The 19,882-nt window shown below is 45.1% G+C and overlaps 1 protein-coding gene across 2 annotated transcripts in view; it reads right to left on the bottom strand.

Moving 5' to 3' along the window:
- The window catches only part of LOC120024934 (diacylglycerol kinase zeta-like), a 115,455-nt gene that overhangs the window by 40,822 nt on the left and 54,751 nt on the right, over positions 1-19,882 (bottom strand). Inside the window, exons 2-18 of one of the 2 annotated variants that reach the window (XM_038969304.1) lie at positions 13,665-14,854; positions 12,919-13,027; positions 12,627-12,722; positions 11,287-11,364; positions 10,295-10,351; positions 7,765-7,833; positions 7,566-7,637; positions 4,999-5,115; positions 4,458-4,529; positions 3,541-3,636; positions 3,176-3,258; positions 2,686-2,746; positions 2,237-2,350; positions 1,378-1,518; positions 731-809; positions 325-380; positions 76-138 (exon numbers count right to left, since the gene is read on the bottom strand). In XM_038969304.1, coding sequence (XP_038825232.1) covers positions 76-138; positions 325-380; positions 731-809; positions 1,378-1,518; positions 2,237-2,350; positions 2,686-2,746; positions 3,176-3,258; positions 3,541-3,636; positions 4,458-4,529; positions 4,999-5,115; positions 7,566-7,637; positions 7,765-7,833; positions 10,295-10,351; positions 11,287-11,364; positions 12,627-12,722; positions 12,919-13,027; positions 13,665-14,806 — 2,505 coding nt within the window. In that variant the 5' untranslated portion in view covers positions 14,807-14,854. The remainder of the gene's footprint in view (positions 1-75; positions 139-324; positions 381-730; positions 810-1,377; positions 1,519-2,236; positions 2,351-2,685; positions 2,747-3,175; positions 3,259-3,540; positions 3,637-4,457; positions 4,530-4,998; positions 5,116-7,565; positions 7,638-7,764; positions 7,834-10,294; positions 10,352-11,286; positions 11,365-12,626; positions 12,723-12,918; positions 13,028-13,664; positions 14,855-19,882) is intronic. The other variant, XM_038969305.1, reaches the window with a different exon arrangement.

Here is a 19,882-nt window from a genome sequence, read left to right as displayed (position 1 = left end):
TAGATTTGAATTGAACCCGTTGTGGAATGACGTCACACAATCTGAGCTCCAGCCAAGGTGGTCAGTTGAACTCACCACGACCTTGATGTGTTTGGCTAGGTCTTTGGAGCTGCCCATGAGGAAGTCCGAGAAGGCCGTCTGGTTAGAAGGAACACCAGAGAATCAAACTTGTAGATTATCAATAGAAAACATTGACACAACTAAAGCTATGGCCACAAATAAAACAATTACTATCACTACTAAATGGTAAAAGTGATGATAATGGTGAGAAAATAGGAATGTATTTGTTATTTTCTCCTGTTTAGGAAACACAACTGTACCCACCCCTGCATAAAACATCTTGTTCCGAAAGCGGCTGTTGAATTTCTCCGGGTTGGCCTCTGAGGAGCGTCGGTTATAGAAGGCATGATAAGTTGTGAGTAATTATGACACTATATATCTATAGTAATGGCTCTGCTTGGGCTACTTTTCATCACTCTAAACTCCTAAAAAACTCCAGGAACATTATTATTTTCTGTGAAATAATCTCTCCTGTCTTATATGTAATGTGGTTGAAGAACTTAGTTAAATATGACTGTACTGCGCAGCAGAGCACGCACAAATGGTACAGTAGATACACACAGCATCATTTGTTACTGTCGATGTGAGCCGTCTATGGATAGCACAGATTTATCCCCAACAATGGCATTACATGGGTAGTCAACGTTAAGAGATCGATCGGAAATACAACCTCGAGACTCGTGGAATTCTAGTGTCACGTGTGCGTCGAAGCCGAGGCTGAAGTAGTTGTTGAAGACGTCGAGGGGGAGCTGCGGAAAAGAAAACCCGTACAAAATTGTGTTAATCCCAGACGCGATATCACCAAAACAGCCAAAATCACAATGTCAAATGTTGACATTTCAACACTAAACCGGAGTATACTGAGCCCAACTCCATCCTCAGTCCTACGGTCTTCAGTGACCCCAGACTACCCTCACTGCCATAAACACAAAATAAAAAAATAATACATCACGTTTGAGGTCATAGAGCAACATTGTGCTTCTTTTTAGTTGATAAACTCTCTCAACTTTTAGAACTAACTACCCATTACATAATGGAAAGGTCACTGAGGTATTTTGGTGTGTGGCCAGCCATGACCCTGTTCACAATAAACTAATTATATTGTGACATTGTAGAGAGGTTAGTTCTCGGGGGGGGGGGTCGATGAACTCATCACAGTCAAGACCTGATTTACGATGTTATTACAAACACACCCTCTGATAGGTAAAAGCGCTAGCACTAAGTTCAAACCCATCCACACACACACACACCACACCATCATACGTTGACAGTCCATGTCTACAGTACAGGATCTGGGATGAGAGGGAGTTTGTTCACCTTGTCTGTCTGCTGCTCATCCCTCTCCTCTGCACCAGCATCCTGGTTGGGCTCCACTATTAGATTCCACCGGTCGAGCTGGACGACGTTCCCATCCTCTACATGAGACAGGATCTTAGACACCGGCTCATCTGTGTAACCCTGGAGAGGGGAGGAATAGAAAAGGAAAACACCAAGAGCATTAAATACAGTTCATTGTAGAAAGCAGCTAGTTCCTCCTGAGATATATACATTTTTCAAGAAATAATAAGCGGCTATTGTCATGATTCTGGTGCCCTCTACAGAGTTAACTGTGCACCTACATTGTCCAACGACTATGGATAAGCACAGCTTTGAGGTGCTACACCGAGTGTACAAAATATTAGGAACACCTGCTCTTTCCATTGACCAGGTGAAAGCAATGCTCCCTTATTGGTGTCACTTGTTAAATCCACTTCAAAATCAGTGTAGATGAAGGGGAGGAGACAGGTTAATAAAGGATTTTTAAGCATCGAGACAATTGAGACATGGGTTGTGTATGTGTGCCATTCAGAGGGCACATATAGACAGGTTTGAGTGTGTCAAGAACTGCAACGCTGCTGTTTTTTTTATTTTACGCTCAACAGTTTCCGGTGTGTATCAAGAATGGTTCACCACCCAAAGGACATCCAGCCAACTTGACACAACTGTGGGAAGCATTGAAGTGAACATGGGCCAGCATCCCTGTGGAACGCTTTCGACAACTCGTAGAGTCCATGCCCTGAGGTATTGAGGTTGTTCTGAGGGTAAAAAGAGAGGGGGGGGCTGCTAACTCAATATTTAAAAAGTGTTCCTAATGTACACTGTGTACATGTTGTCCAGATATGGTTGAGATACTCACACCCCCCCAGTTGAGGGTCCTGGCCAGGTCGTTGCCTGTCCCCAGAGGCAGGATGGCTACTGCAGGCTGGGGGTTCAGCTGGAGCTGGTCCAGAGCAGACAGGATCCAACCCACCTACACACACACCATACAACAGACATATTATCAAAAACATCATGTGATGTGCCCTTTAACAACATGCCCAACATTGTTATTATCCTTGCTTAAGGAATAAATGTTTGGACAGCTTAACAAACTGCACCTGCAGCATAGTGTGTGTTGCTGTTCAATCACTTAGATAACCATCAAAGTTCAGGGCTTAGATCACTAAGATGGGGTCAAATGCCTTTAAGGGAAAACACCAGACACTGTGTGCTGTTATTTGAATGATCACAAAGTAAAGTTTGATGCTAAAATAGTTCAGGAATGTCTGTGTATTGCTTAAAAAGATTGCTGTTGTTTCTAGTCACCGTGCCATCCCCTCCGCATGCCAGTATCCTCAGGTTATGCACCTTACGGTACATTTCTAACCTTGGAGAGACAGAGCAAGAAGCAAAATCAACTTCTAGTTTTCTGTCACAGTCAGTCCACAGTATCAAGCCTGTTAATGAAGGTCTCCCACACTCAGTTAAAAATCGGCAGCATTCACAGTGAAGGGGAGTCCTACACCGCAAATGGCTCCTGGGCAGACAGAATAATAGCATAGTGTATCCATAGGAAGAACAAAAAATAATAGCACAATAATACTTGGAATTAGAACGACTTCTTTTGGTTCAGAGATATATATATATATATACACATATATTAGATCTAATGAGAAGGAGCTCTGCGCCAGTGAGCACATAGTAATGGAAGAGCTCCAAGACATAAACGTATGAGGATATTTATTTTTAAGGGCCAGAGTCAGTAACAAGTCTGCACTCATACAAAGTTTGCACCTGCTATTTTTGAGAAACTTACCCATCCTTGGGTCCTCCCAGACTCAGGTCAAATACTTGGCGAGGGTTCAGGTACCACATGAACGACTGGATAATCTTGGCTCCCTGAAAATGAGTAGGAGTACAATTACTACCAGTTCATCATCATCATCATCATAATAATAAAGAAGTATTTGATTAACTGACTAGTATATGATTGAGTGATCCAGACAAATGCGTGAGGTATGAGATGCCCTGACTGGACTGCTGAAAGACTCTTTAAGACGCAGACAGTGTTTCATCTCACAGACGGCTTACAGACCAGTCAGGATTACACCTGTGACTGGTGTTGGCCTCGGCCCACTGGGCCTGCACTGACAGCTCCAGCACAGACAGCACGGCTCTCACCTGATTTCCCCCACTCTTCGGGTTGACAAACACCAACAGCGGCTTCATGAGCTGAGAGGGAATGGGTCTAACTATGAAGGGCTTCCAGCGCGTCTCCTGCACAAAGAGGAAGGGAGAGGGCAGAGGAAATAAAGGGATGCATTTAGAGACGTGAAAGATGAGAGACTGATGTACAGTGTTGGTTTCCTAAGGGAAGAACACTAAGCTCTTGCTGCTTTTACTGATGTTTTGTTATAAACTATCGCGTCAGACTCGTGTAACATTATGCCAAATTAACTCACTAAATTGAAAATGGCATAGAGCTGACGCTGCGTGGATACTTCCTACTCTCTATGAGACATAGCAAGCCAAAGAGTATACAGTTGTCTAACACTGTGCACAGTTGAATTGATCATTACGGTCTCCAGAACTGTGGCTTTGGGGTGATCTGGGGAGTTGGGGTGGGATGGTACCTGGGACGGGTTCCGTCTGAGGCGTTTTAGAGCACCTTGTCTTTGGAGGGCTGGCTAACCAACGCAAGGCCAGACAAGAGAGAGAATTATTTCTGTACATGCACTTGTCATGTAAATGCATTAAAGCCATGGTATTCGACACTGGATGTCGCCAGGAAGTATGTATTGACAAGCACATCCTATGTCCCTGGCTGGGTTGTGTCAGCAGGGATTTGATAAGGGCCAAGACTGTCTACGTCGATAATACCTTGTCATTAGTTTGACATTGCCCTTTTAGCTACCATTCCATAAGTATGGACTTCATGTATAATATTTCAATGTAAAACCAATTGAACAGTTCACAACAGATGCAGTATAATGGAAATGATGCCCCTCAGGCTAATCAGCAAAGGACATTTTAGTTACGTACGTCTCCTCACATTACAAACGGTAGGAAACGCCATTTGCAATGGATGATGAACTCACCTCTACTCCCTTTTTGCTGGACTTGCGCTTAAACGAGGTCCGTTTTTTCTTTTTGCTCGACTTTAGCGAGGTCTGAAAGAATAACACATGAGGATTAAATGTCACGTTGGTATTCCATTTATATAAGGAACAGCATTTGATCAACTGTAAATAATACACTGTAATTTATCAGAACTGTTGAATGCTCAAACTAACGGATGACTGCCACCCTTTGTTGGCCACGCAGTGCAAAGCACCACAAAGTATTTGGGGAAGCATACCATTGCACGTTGTAAACTCGAAAGTGAAAGTGTATTGTGTGACGGTGTATTTTGTGACTGTGGGGGCGGCAGGTAGCGTAGAGGTTAGAGTGCTGGTTCAAATACCCGAGCCAACAAGGTGAAAAATCTCTGTGACCTTGAGCAAGGCAAGTAAACTTAATTTGCTCCGGAGGCACCATACTACTACGACATGTAAAACAACATTTCACTGTACCTATCCAGTGCATGTGACAATATACATCTATTTTTTTTTTTATGTTATCGAATGTTTTTAAATATACCTGAGGTCTGCGAACCCGGAGGATCCAGGTAGGGGGTATGATGACAGAGGCATGAGCACCCAGGGAGCAGGACTCCTCGATCTGCTGCAGCATGAAGCAGGACACCTTGTTGTGATACTAGAGTAGGGAAAGGGACAGAGGAAAGGACGGCAGCAGTGAGCACAACACACACATCATTAAAACACTCAACACAGACCCTCACACAACTGTCTCACATAAACATACCCTTTACAGAGGGTGAATACCGCTACTGTACACACTCACACAATACATCAGTGATCACACACATCCATATTCATTGGAAGTGTTTTCATTCAACACAGACACTCACACAAATGTCTCACATAAGCATAAAGCATACAGACACACGTCATTATCATCCATAGTTTGAGGTACAGCAGCACTAAGACCACACAGAGGTAGGCATCAGACATCATTTTATCACTCTTTTGTTGCTGAGAAAAACCAAATGCAGATGAGCCTCGTGATTTACATATATTCCCTGAAAAGAGTATATACAGTTGAAGTCGGAAGTTTACATACACCTTAGCCAAATACATTTAACTCAGTTTTTCACAATTCCTGACATTTAATCCTAGTAAAAATTCCCTGTCTTTGGTCAGTTAGGATCACCACTTTATTTTAAGAATGTGAAATGTCAGAATAATAGTGGAGAGAATGATTTATGTCAGCTTTTATTTATTTCATCACATTCCCAGTGGGTCAGAAGTTTACATACACACAATTATTATTTGGTAGCATTGCCTTTAAATTGTTTAACTTGGGTCGAACGTTTCAGGTAGCTTTCCACAAGCTTCCCACAATAAGTTGGGTGAATTTTGGCCCATTCCTCTTGACAGAGGTGGTGTAACTGAGTCAGGCTTGTAGGCCTCCTTGCTCGCACACGTTTTTTCAGTTCTGCCCACAAATTTTCTATAGGATTGAGGTAAGGGCTTTGTGACGGACACTTTAATACCTTGACTTTGTTGTCCTTGAGCCTTTTTGCCACAACTTTGGAAGTATGCTTGGGGTCATTGTCCATTTGGAAGACCCATTTGCGACCAAGCTTTAACTTCCTGACTGATGTCTTGAGATGTTTCTTCAATATATCCACATACATTTACCTCCTCATGATGCCATCTATTTTGTGAAGTGCACCAGTCCCTCCTGCAGCAAAGCACCCCCACAACATTATGCTGCCACCCCTGTGCTTCACGGTGTTCTTCGGCTTGCAAGCCTCCCCCTTTTTCCTCCAAACATAATGATGGTCATTATGGCCAAACAGTTCCATTTTTATTTCATCAGACCAGATGACATTTCTCCAAAAAGTACAATCTTTGTCCCCATGTGCAGTTGCAAACCGTAGTCTGGCTTTTTTAATGGCGGTTTTGGAGCAGTGGCTTCTTCCTTGCTGAGCGGCCTTTCAGGTTATCTCGATATAGGACTCGTTTTACTGTGGATATAGATACCTTTGTACCTGTTTCCTCCAGCATCTTCACAGGGTACTTTGCTGTTGTTCTGGGATTGCTTTGCACTTTTCGCACCAAAGTACATTCATCTCTAGGAGACGGAACGCGTCTCCTTCCTGCGCAGCATGACGGCTGCATGGTCCCATGGTGTTTATACTTGCGTACTATTGTTTGTACAGATGAGCGTGGTACCTTCAGGCATTTGGAAATTGCTCCCAAGGATGAAACAGACTTGTGGAGGTCTACCATTTTTTTTCTGAGGTCTTGGCTGATTTCTTTTGATTTTTCCCATGATGTCAAGAAAAGAGGCACTGAGTTTGAATGTAGGCCTTGAAATACATCCACAGGTACACATCCAATTGACTCAAATTATGTCAATTATCTTATCAGAAGCTTCTACAGCCATGACATGATGTTCTTGAATTTTCAAAGCTGTTAAAAGGCACAGTCAACTTAGTGTATTTAAACTTCTGACCCACTGGAATTGCGATACAGTGAATTATAAGTGAAATAATCTGTCTGTAAACAATTGTTGGGAAAATTACTTGTAGATGTCCCAACCGACTTGCCAAAACTATAGTTTCTTAACAAGAAATTTGTGGAGTGGTTGAAAAACTAGTTTTAATGACTCCAACCTAAGTGTATGTAAACTTCCGACTTCAACTGTATATTAACAGTATTGCACTTTTCATGTAGCCTAATTTTGGCCAGCTAATATTAGTAGTAGTAGTAGATTTTAAATCGGTTTCTCAGTTATAGACCGAATTTACAATAGACCAATTTACAAACATAACATCAATCATATATAATTATCAAATAGACCCCCACAGTGGAGGTGTCATAATACCCATAAAACCTAGCGGTCAAACAGAGAAATGGTACCAATCATTTTCCCACCAGTCATTTTCCCCATAGGGGATTTTAGAAACACTTAAAATAAGGGCTGTGTTTCGTGTAGGCTTACCCTGGCGTGAAGTTTGGATAAACATGTAAATCTCTCTCAGACAAGGTGACATTGCTGCAGGATTATGTAGCTGCGACAATACTGGTCAAATTAAGATCCTACATCTGTACAGTACAATCAACCTTCCAACTTACTGCCTGTTTACACCATGAACAGCTGATGGCCACAATCTCTTTGCTATGAAAGGCAAACTTCTGCTGGAAACCCTGTAGAGAAATGAATCAGATGTAAGAGGTAATGTACCCTCAAGAAGAACATGTTTCATCAGATCATTAATCTGAATTAATCCTGCAATATAGGACAGAAATTAATTGATATTATAACCATGCTCACCTTCCCGCACTGGCGACACTTCCCATCCTGGCGCCTCCGGTGGACCCAATGGTGCCGCACTACGGTGGGCTGGAAAACCGACGTTCATAAACACATTAATCAACCCACTCACAAATTCGCAATTTAAAATACCGTGGATTTCCAATTTTTAGTACATGTAGACAATGGTGAGTGAGATCAAGGAAAGCTTGTGTTGAGTTTATCATTAGCAATGTCAGAGGTTTGGCCAGACACAGTGAACATTATTGTGTATAGGACCCCATTATAAACCCAGTTCTGTGGTAATAATGACTAAGTGTGGTATGCTAACAGAACAGGGCTTTGGGCAGCTGAACAGAAATGGAAGAAAAGTAAACTTCTGGAATACCTATCATCCTTCCACTCCCTCCTCTCTACCTTCTCTTCCTTTGTATCCACTGCTAAAGCCGCTTCCTATCACTCTAAATTTCAAGCTTCCACCTCCAAACCTGGGAAACTCTTCTCCACTTTCTCTTCCCTCCTTAATCCTCCACCTCTCTCCTCACTCTCTGCGGATGACTTTGCAAAAAAGTTTGACGACAGCCGTTCCTCTTTCACTCAGCCTACTGAGTCCACTGGTCGCACACACAGAACTACCATATGCCTTAATCTCCTTCTCCCCGCTCTCTCCAGATGAAATCCTGCGATGAGTGAGGTCCGGCCGGCCGCCCGACAACATCCCCGCCTCCCTTCTCCAGATCATTTTTGGAGACATTCTCCCATTTTTCACAGAACTAACTTCTTTACCCTAACCAGTCAGGCTTCAAGGCAGCTCACTCAACTGAGACCGCTTTCCTCTGTCACAGAGGCTCTCCGCTCTGACTAAGCTGACTCTCTCTCCTTTGTTCTCCTCCTCTTAGATCTATCCACTGCCTTCGGCACCGTGAACCATCAGCTCCTCCTCTCCACCCTCTTAGGGTTGGGCATCTCAGGCTCTGCACCCTCCTGGATTGCATCCTACCTGGCAGGTCACTCCTACCAAGTGGCATGAAGAGGATCTGTGTCTGCACCACGTGATCTCACTACTGGTGTCCCCCAGGGCTCGGTTCTAGGCCCTCTCCTCTTTTCTCTTTACACAAAGTCACTCGGCGCCGTCATATCCTCACATGGTCTCTCCTATCATTGCTATGTGGATGACACTCAACTTCTCTTCTCCTTTCCCCATTCTGACACCAAGGTGGTGACACGCATCTCTGCATGCCTGTCAGACTTCTCAGCTTGGATGTCGACCCACCACCTCAAGCTCAACCTTGACAAAATGGCTCTTCCTCCATGGGAAGGCCTGTTCACTTCAAGACCTCTCCATCACGGTTGACAACTCCACGGTGTCCCCTTCCCAGAGTGCAAAGAACCTTGGAGTGACCCTGGACAACACCCTGTCGTTCTCTGAAAACATCAAAGCAGTGACTCGCTCCTGCAGGTTTATGCTCTACAACATCCGCAGAGTACAACATTTCTTCACACAGGAAGCAGCGCATGTCCTAATTGAGGCACTTGTCATCTCCTGTCTAGACTACTGCAACTCTGTTGGTTGGGCTCCCCGCATTGCCATCAAACTCCTGTAACTTATCCAGAATGCTGCAGCCCGCCTGGTGTTCAACCTTCCTAAGTTCTCCCATGTCACCCTGCTCCTCCGCACACTCCACTGGCTTCCAGTCGAAGCTCGCATCAACTTCAACACCCTGGTGCCTGCCTACGGACCAGCAAGGGGAACTGCACCTCTTTATCTTCAGACTATGTTCAAACCCTACATACCAACCTGAGCACTCCGATCTGCCACCTCTGGTCTCTTGGCCCTACCACCACTACGGGAGGGCAGCTCAGCCCAGTCAGAGGTATGGTGCCTCCGACACACTCCACCCCTCAAAAAACACACAAACCCCCCCCCCAAAAAACACTTCTCGTCCCACCAGCACTGACTTTGCTGATGAATAGTTTGTTGAGGGAAAATGTACTTGATACGATGGTGATACGTTGTCTCAAATAGCCATCTTAAGATGAATATAGGTCGTTCTGGATAAGAGTGTCTGCAAAATTACTACAATTTTAAAATGCGAATATATGATGAGGGGATTTTAACTTGGACACCCAAAGCTAGCTCTGGAGGACTATAGGACTTGGGGGTTACCCAGTCTTTAAAATCATTCAACTAGTCAGGCATTACTTTCCTACTGCCCCCATAACTGTGGCTTTTGGTTGGGTTGATCTGGGAAGTTCGGGTGGGATGGTACCTGGGAATGGCTCAGGAAAGGGGTGGCCATGCAGTTAGCCATCCGCCTGAGGCACTTTAGAGCACCTTGTCTTTGGAGGACTGGCTAAGGTCAAAGGTCAAGAGAGTAGGTCGAAGGGCAAAAGAGAAGCAGGGACAGGAGAGGGAGGGGTTACAGAGGAGACAGACACATAGAATGACAAGACAAAGGCAAAGGAAGATGAAAAATGTGTGAAAATAAAGTATGAGGATGAGTATCATGATCATACTGATAAAATGGGAAAAAAATGTATTGGCACTTACCTCTCGTATATTCCTAGACCCCGATTCCCTGAATGACGGTTTACACCTGAAGTTTATCTACATGGTAGAGAAAACAAATTGTTTCAAGCCTTGATTTATTTTGTTTGTTGTTGTTTCCAATATGGTGTTAGACAAACCCCTGCACCAAAATAGAATGCTGAATCAGTAATCCAAAATGGCCAACAGGAGAGGTATACGGTTAAAGTGAACATGCTGAAGTTCTTGTTCACCTAGAAGTCGTTACTGAAAAGGGAAACCCGTGGCGCAATATGTGTTACTATGTCAGTGTCACAACCAGCTCTTCACCTTTACCTCCACCATAACAGCACCAGATAAAGTATAAACAATAGATATAAACTAACCCTCAGATTAGCAGAGTTATGGGAACAAGTTAAAGACATTTTGGAAAAAGGGAGATTCAGCAACTAAAAATCTCTAGGAATGAGCGACCGAATCTATTCGACTGCCAATCAAAGCAGCCCAATTTGGAAAACCACTTTGATTATCCAGAGAATGACCCAATCAGAGTGCAGCATTGGAGGGCAAGGTCAACGGGTCAGGTAGCGTAGTGAGATAGGGTTAGAGAAGGAGTATGGTCTAGCACTAGTTATATCCCATAGCAGCCTGAGAGAGGTCAGAGTGTCTCACTCTAAAGGCGGGGTCTTCGATAAGCAGGCTGGCTTCATAGGGCATAGCCTCGGTGTCGAATAACTGGAGAGGAGCAGGGTGGGTTAGGTTGGCACGGCTACCATTTCAATCTCGTCTTACCTGATGCGATGGAAACATTTTGTCTCCTTGAGAGACAACATCTGAAAAGGCTGATATTACGGTATTTTTTTCGGGATTCAACATTTGCAACTCATTTTGTCAACTAATTTCCACAACTTTGGCGATAATACATCATTTAACATCTATCCTCAACCAGGTGAAATCACAGTTCAATGGATGAAAAGTTTGTGAAACATTTGTTGGGAAAATGGCTTGAAACTTACCTTTTCTAGCTGTTCTATGCAGATTGTGTGAACCACTATCTTGCAGGCTGCACACTTTTTCCGGGCTACAGATTTCTGCTGTGGTGACAAAAGATGAGTGAGAGAATATTATTTAATGACCCTTCTCGTAGTAATACATGAAAACTTCCTGAATTAAATTACTTTCTTTTAACGTGATAATTCAGGGTACAACCATAAAACGTATATAGACCGCTCTAGTGCCCCAAAGCCTGTTTTAGCATGGGCAGTGCCATTGAAGACTTTCACCATTTGAAGTAATCAACTTGGTAGGACTTCCTATGGGTTACAGAAGATTCCCATAATTCCAACAAGGTCCTCAGGGGGGATCAGCCAATGAATTATACACCTGCACCAAATATTCCTTAACTGCAGGTGGCAGTAAATTACCAACCTTGGTTTTATACCTGTTCAGACAACACACTCCAGGTGGCAGTATCCACCCTTGACTACTTTAAAATGAAGAAAGCCCTCAATGGAGCTGCCCATGTTGTCACAGAAGCCACATGGCACAGATGCAAAGAAGGGCCCTCTATCTACATCTATGGGTGCAACTCCCTCAAGATGGCAGCACTACTTCTTAGGTGAAGTGTGTTATGGTTGTGTGAACACCAGAGGGAGCCTCTACACAAGGGGTGCCAAACTCATTCCACGGAGGGTCGAGTGTCTACGGGTTTTCAAGCCTCTCTTGTACTTGATTGATGAAATAAGGTCACTAATTAGTAAAGAACTCCCCTCACCTGGTTGTCTTAATTGAACAGAAAAACCAAAAAACAGCAAACTCTTTGGAATGAGTTTGACACCCCTAGTGTGAAAAAAAAAAGGATTTTTCACACACTGTGGATGTCAGAACTAAATCTCATACAAATAATAAAATCGAAAAATATATCTCCATCATCTGGAGGGAAAAAAAGAAGATTTGGCTCGTTTTTACAGGTTCTCTTGCTAGTTACCCACTTTTTCTAATCCCATCAGTTCTCCAAAAAATGAAGAGACCGTGTTTATGTTCATAACATGGCACCCTTTCTCATACTATAATGTTTACAGTTGCAGAGAGCTATTGAGCTACACAATCTGCATTCTCTAGAAGTGTACTGTATGGTACCGGGTGGTATACATTGTGACAGTAACATCCGCTGACGGATGAAAAACAAATGTGACAAGGAGTTAATAATCCCCCTCTAGCTTTAGGGATGCACTACAAATACATCTCGTCTAATCAGTTCATTCCTCTCTTCCTCTGGGCTCGTTCCTGTCACAGCATCTGTGGCTTTGTGATGTCAGGCAGGGCCAGGGGTAGCTGCGCGCACACACACACTCACCAGTGTCTTGGCGAAGCAGTGCTGCTCTCCGACGTAACAGAAGTCCCCAGAGACATTGGTCTCAAACCAGATGTGCTCCCCATACAGGGCGTTCTCCTGGAGGAAGAGGAAGAGTCTATTAAATACACCCTTCTTTTTTTCTTACCCTGACAAATAGGAATCTTAGCTCATAGAATCCACTACCAAACAGTACCTCTGGGTAAACAAAGTACACTACTCTGAAACTCATTAGGGGCATGTAGTCCATTATGGGGTACAAAAATCGATGAGCTGGGCCAGAGGCTGCACTTACGGTCCAGTCACAGCTGCTCCGGATCTCCCTGTCTGGGTCAAACTTGGCCAGGGCTGAGGCACTGGGCTGGGCAGACAGGTGCTGTAGACCCGATTTAGCAATGGCTTTCCTGAAAATGACACAGACGCAACACCTTTGAATGATTGCAATAGCATCATTGAGATGACACGCCCGGGTGGGATACTGCGTCACAACCTAATGGTAAACAAAGTAGGCTCTGATCAGAGAGAGAGGTTCAGCACACATGATGAATAATGAATGGTACATCTGACGCCATACAATATACAGCATTCGAAGTGTTGAGCCAATGTGCAGCCAGGTACAGAAGAGGTCTAGGTTTGGTATTTGACAGGTTTGTGTGACTGAGACCCTGCATGAAAGGTGCTGTAGGAGTCACTAAACAAAACTCCTAGCTTACATGTTAGCGTACATGTCAGCAACACAAAATGTCAGCAGAGTTTGGTGTAAAATATGAAAGATTTCCCAGTTTGCAGTTACATACTGCATCAGGCTTAGACACAAACACTTGCTTAACTGACATCAACACTTCAGACCAGGAAGTGCTGGTATGGTTGGAAGGGCCGGAATGGCCAGTGACTTTGCATGCATTTCCCCCTTCTATTGTTCGGATAAAACAAATAGTGTGGTCTTAAACAGACATTTTCTGTGTATATTCTGACATAGAAGCCCCCCCCCCCCCACTTCCCTAACACACACACACAGGCAAAGGTAGGGGGTCTACATACGATACAAATCCACTCCAAGTCTCCAGGCGGGGGTCATAGTAGATGCCCTGCAGGGGGCTGAGGGACTCCCTGCGGCCCCTGGGCTTCCAGCAAGCGGAACAGTTCCTATACAGGGAACGGGAGGAGTGGCGGGCCACTATAGAGCTCCTGCGGCTGGGTGCGGGGACTAGCCTGCCTTGCCAGGCGCTGTTGGAGATAGTGGAAGGCCTCCGTAACTGGCTGGAGCGTCGGTAGCGCCCGTGCACACCGTAGGCCGCCCTGCTACGGTGCACCGCCTCCGCCGGCAGCAGATGGGAGGAGTTACGGCGCAGGCAGCGCGGGGCGCGGATCAGGGGCCGGGACTGGATGCTCTCCATCGTCAAGGCTGCCATACTATGAGCCTGATTCCAGTCCTGCCATGGAGACGTCCTCTCTCCCTCTGGATATGATGATGATGCCTCAGTCCCCTCTTGTTCACTCCCGCTGCCCTCCGACCTGGTGCTACACTCTCTCTGACTGCAGCTGTCCCCCTCCGACTCGGAGCAGCACGAGGAGGAGGGGCAGCTCTCAGTGCCCTCTTCTGATGCCCCCTCACCGCCCTGCGCCCCTGGTGCCCTCTGCTGCTCCGCACTCATCTGGACCAGGCTGGCCAGCAGCATGGAAGGCCCCAGCAGTTGGGTGTCAATGGTGCGGAGCTTGGCGGCTTGCCGGCGGCGGACAGAGAAGCGGGGATTGACACAGGCCATGGTGGTGCTGGAGCGACGCCTGGTGTAGTATCTGGTACTCACTAGCTGCCCCCCTCCATAATAACAGTGTGGTAACCCCTGCACCTCGCTGGAGCGCCTGCGTTGTTGGTGAGCAGCGCAGGCCAAGCCCACACTGGAGCTTCTACGGCCCACATAGCCTGACGGCAGGCCAACACTGGAACGTCTTCGTTGGGATTGAGAAGTCGGCGACAGGCCTGCACTGGACCTTCTGCGTCCGACAGGACCTGTGAATGGCTGTCCCACACTAGAGCGTCTACGTTGGACCAGGCCAGCAGAGGGCAGTCCTACACTGGAGCGCCGGCGAGCCTTGCTTGTGGGCACCGCCACGCCAGGCCGTCTGTATTGGCATTGTTCCGCCCCTTTCAGTCTAAAGTGCCGGCGGAAAAAGGTGTCCATGACAACCCACAGCTTGTGGGTTCCCTTTTCAATGTCCCTCTGCAGTGGCTGTTGGTACAAAAAATCAGTCTGTCAGCAAAACCTTCAATACTGTACACAAGCCACTATCCAACTCTTACCAATAGGGATGCAGTACTGTTCTTTTCACCCCGTGTGGAAAAGCTGAAGGTGAAATGTCTGAACTCGTACACTGCTGCCAGAGAAGGTAAAGCACACAAGACTAATCTGGGCCTAGATGCTCAAAGAGCAACCTCAATTGGCTGACTAGTGATACTGTCAGTAACTGAATCTGCTTACAAAGGGACATTAGTCAACGCATCTAGAGCGATAACAGTTCCATTCTCCGGTACAAGCAACGTGACCAGCCGCCCCGGTTCAATAACTCACCACCTGTAACGCTATACCTCGGTAGTGTTCTGTCTGGTGAAAGTAGAGCCGAGTCCAGGTCACCTATCACATGACAGCCATTGTGATGCCACTACAGCACAAAGCAAGAGGATATATTTAGCAACTGCCTCTAAAATTCTGTTCAATCACCTCATCAGATACGCCACTTGACAGAACCAAAGAATGCGTCGTTATCCAGTAACCTCAACTCCATTCAACGCATTTCCCTCTGCCAACAATGAAAGGGAATGGTGGATATCAACTTCATAAAGGAAGTCATTGTTCTGATCTTCTTTACTTAGATAACACAATCTGAATTGTGAATTCATAAACCACCGTCTAAACAGTTGTGATGTAGAGAAGTGGGGCAGGGCTCAGGCAACCTCCACAGGATGCCAAGCTGTTGTATTACTGATCTCAGACCATCATAATCACCCAAAGCCTCCTTCTCTGATTACATACAGACTGATACAGATACCCTTCACAGGAAGTGACATGTGTAGAAGTAGTAGAAGTGCTCAGCAGCATTAGCCTGTCGATGCTTTGATTCAAGCTGAAGACAAGCAACAACGTCAGTGACCCAGCGTCTTCTTACATCCTGTGGCAGGCAGCTAATGCGAACCACAAATGAAGAAGATAGGTGAAGTGTTTATGACTGACAGATCCAAGGCCCCTGTTAATGAAGTGTTGAGGATGAACCATTAAGTGTGTCATATGTATAGGGCATGGAAAGGCTTATTTTCCTTTGAACTATTATACATGTCATGGATACTCTCATGTCGCTCTACCTCTCTTGTGATTAAGACTGGTTGTGGAGGAGAGACGTTGAAAAAAAAAAAAAGTACACACACACACACACAAAGCAACACTCCTCATTTCAATCTGAATGGATTCCTAGAACCTGCCAAAGGAGCCTTTGATCCGTCTCATCTCTTATTCAATTAATTAGACATTCAGAAAATAAAGTAATAACAAAAATGGCCAAGAGGGTAGTGTGGGTGGGGTGGGATGTGGAGGGGAGAGAAGCACGACCAAGGCTGGGGATAAAAGGACCAAGCTGAGTAGACTGTTTCCGCCACACAAGCATCATTAATCCATCTGTAACGCAGCATGAAGAGAGACATGAGAAGGCCTAGTGGGAAAATGATTAACGGCAGTCGCAGATGATTCAAACATTTGCTTTAACCGCAGGGATTCATCCACAGGTCTTACAGCTGCAGTACGTAAAGTAGACATTCAAAATGTTGTATACAGTAAATTACTGGTAACTCATTGTAGGGTTTTTACACATACATCTACACTGCCTTCGGAAAGTATTCAGACCCCTTGAGTTTTTCCTTATTCAAAAATTGATTAAAATTGTTTTTTCCCCTCAATCTGCACACAATACCCCATAATGACAAAGCAAAAACAGGTTTCAGAGACTTGTCCCGAAGCCACTCCTGCGTTGTCTTGGCTGAGTGCTTAGGGTCGTTGTCCTGTTGTAAGGTGAACATTCGCCCCAGTCTGAGGTCCTGAGCACTCTGGAGCAGCTTTTCATCAAGGATCTCTGTACTTTGCTCCATTCATCTTTCCCTCGATCCTGACTAGTCTCCCAGTCCCTGCAGCTGAAAAACATTCCTACAGCATGATGATGCCACCACCATGCTTCACCGTAGGGATGGTGGCAGGTTTCCTCCAGACGTGATGCTTGGCATTCAGGCCAAAGAGCTGAATCTTGGTTTCATCAGACCAGAGAATCTTGTTTCTCATGGTCTGAGAGTCTTTAGGTGCCTTTTGGAAAACTCCAAGCGGGTTGTCATGTACCTTTCAATGAGGAGTGGCTTCCGTCTGGCCACTCTACCATAAAGGCCTGATTGGTGGAGTGCTGCAGAGATGGGAGAACCTTCCACAAGCGCAACCATCTCCACAGAGGAACTCCAGAGCTCTGTCAGAGTGACCATCGGGTTTTTGGTCACCTCCCTCGATTGTTTGGCCAGGAGGCCAGCTCTATGAAAGTCTTGGTGTTTTCAAACTTCCATTTAAGAATGGAGGCCACTGGGTTCTTGGGGTCTATCAATGCTACAATAATTTTTTGGTACCCTTCCCCAGATCTGTGCCTTGACACAATCCTGTCTCGGAGCTCTACGGACAATTCCTTCGATCTCATGGCTTGGTGTTTGCTCTGACATGCACTGTCAATTATTGAACCTTATATTAGGCAGGTGTGAGCCTTTCCAAATCATGTCCAATCATTTGAATTTACCACAGGTGGACTCCAATCAAGTTCTAGAAACATCTCAAGGATGAGCAATGTAAACAGGATGCACCTGAGCTCAATTTTGAGTCTCATAGCAAAGGGTCTGAATACTTATGTAAATAAGTTATTTCTGTTATTTATTTTTTATACATTTGCAACATTTAAATAAAGATATTTTCGCTTTGTCATTATGGGGTATTGTGTGTAGATTGCTGAGGATAAAAGAATAAGGCTGTAACGTAACAAAATGTGGAAAAAGTGAAGGGGTCTGAATACTTTCCAAAGGCACTGTATGTGCAGAGAGACATTGTATTTGTTAGATATGGAATTTACTAAATCTCCAAATATACAGAGATTTAGTTCACCATAAGTGAACAGGACTGAGGCCTATTAGCTTGATGTCCCCTGACTGTGTAATGTAGCTGTCAGATTCATATATTTCAAAAGGTCCAATGCAGCTGTTTTTATCTCAACATCAAATAATTTCTGGGTCACAATTAAGTACCTACATGTGATTTAAAAAAATATTTAATTGATAAAAACTAAAATAGCTTCATAGCAAGAGCAATTTCTCAAGCAAGAATTCTGCTCGGACTGTTTGGGAGTGGTCTGGGGAGGGGGAGGGGGAAATTGAAAACTAGCTGTTAGCAGAGAGATTTGGAACACACGTTCTGAGTGGTTTATTAACTAATTTACTGCCTGGTATGTCACCAGACAGGCCAAAACCCCATCCCATCAACACATTTCAGGCAGTCTTTTCAAACAACTTACACTAAATGGGCATGATCATCATTTTCAGTATTATTCCAACCTCATAGTGTGGAAATACTGTATATACGAAACATAAGAAACCACATTTTTGACTGGACTGGGCCTTTAAACAAATATGTTGGAAGTACATACTGAAAAGTTTTTCGGGCATCCGGCACACGAGCGGCGCACAGGGTTTCTGGCTCTAATATGAACCATCTCTTCAGTGTGTATTCCCAGTCTGGGTTTCCAACCCCTGGAGCATTCTGGGAATCAGGGTCAAAGGTCAGCTGGTTGAGGCCTCAAGCATACGTGGCTGTATTTACGTACAGTAGCGTTTAAATCATAGATCAGGGAAAATGCGACAGTCTTTCAAAACAGAACCACAGACGTTTTGACTTCCCAGCTCCAGAATCTATGATAAATATCAAAGTCCTGTTCTTGAATGGTTTTATCTAGAATCAGTGACACTATTACTATTATGCCAAGGTAGTCACAATATACTGTACGGTAGCCAACAGATACATTTAGCAAACCCCTGAGGTGGCTATGATTAAACTTCTAGGGCAGTGTCACTGTATCGACTCCATGGCTAAGATAAGCTCGAAACACAACACAAGCTCTCAAGTCCTTTAGATTGATCATTTCCTTTCCCCCATTTCCTTTGACAGATAGATAACAAGGTTACGGAAAGAGACTGGTTACCAAAACAATTAGCTCAACACATTAAAAATGTTAGCCTCTCTAGGCCTACATCCTCTCAAATATGTGCATTTAGCGTTATGTATGTGCGTCACAGTGAGTGCACGCTGTGCAATAGAATTGCTTAAAAGCATTGGGTTTTCTACGGCACAACACTGTCACGATGGCCAGTCCCATGGACTCCCAAACAAATCAATTTGAAATACAATGCATCCGGGGGGGGGGGGGGAAACACACACAGTACCATACACACAGACACGTTTCAAAAATACATAAATATAGATAGGCTTACACACACAGTCCTGTTAGCATTATGCACTCCATCACTGGTAGATGAATTAGTCACAGGCTCTTCCCATTGCCTGATATGGATCGGGATATGCATAGCCAGGCACGGCTCCAACACCGTCATTATATTTGCCGATGACACAACAGTGGTAGGCCCGATCACCGACAACGACGAGACGGCCTATAGGGAGGAGGTCAGAGACCTGGCCGTGTGGTGCCAGGACAACAACCTCTCCCTCAACGTGACCAAGACAAAGGAGATGACTGTGGACTACAGGAAAAGGAGGACCGAGCACGCCCCCATTCTCATCGACGGGGCTGTAGTGGAGCAGGTTGAGAGCTTCAAGTTCCTTGGTGTCCACATCACCAACAAACTAACATGGTCCAAGCACACTAAGACAGTCGTGAAGCGGGCACGACAAAACCTATAACCCCTCAGGAGACTGAAAAGATTTGGCATGTGTCATCAGATCTTCAAAAAAGTTCTACAGTTGCAACATCGAGAGCATCCTGACTGGTTGCATCACTGCCTGGTATGGCAACTGCTCGGCCTCCGACCGCACGGCACTACAGGGGGTAGTGCGAACGGCCCAGTACATCCCTGGGGCCAAGCTTCCTGCCATCCAGGACCTCTATACCGGGCGGTGTCAGACTCCAGCCACCCTAGTCATAGACTGTTCTCTCTGCTACCGCACGGCAAGCGGTACCGG

The sequence above is a fragment of the Salvelinus namaycush genome, chromosome 30, assembly GCF_016432855.1.
Source record: "Salvelinus namaycush isolate Seneca chromosome 30, SaNama_1.0, whole genome shotgun sequence".
In the NCBI taxonomy this organism is placed as follows: domain Eukaryota; kingdom Metazoa; phylum Chordata; class Actinopteri; order Salmoniformes; family Salmonidae; genus Salvelinus; species Salvelinus namaycush.
Note: the sequence above shows the minus strand (reverse complement) of the source record. Positions and strands in the feature narration are given on the sequence as shown.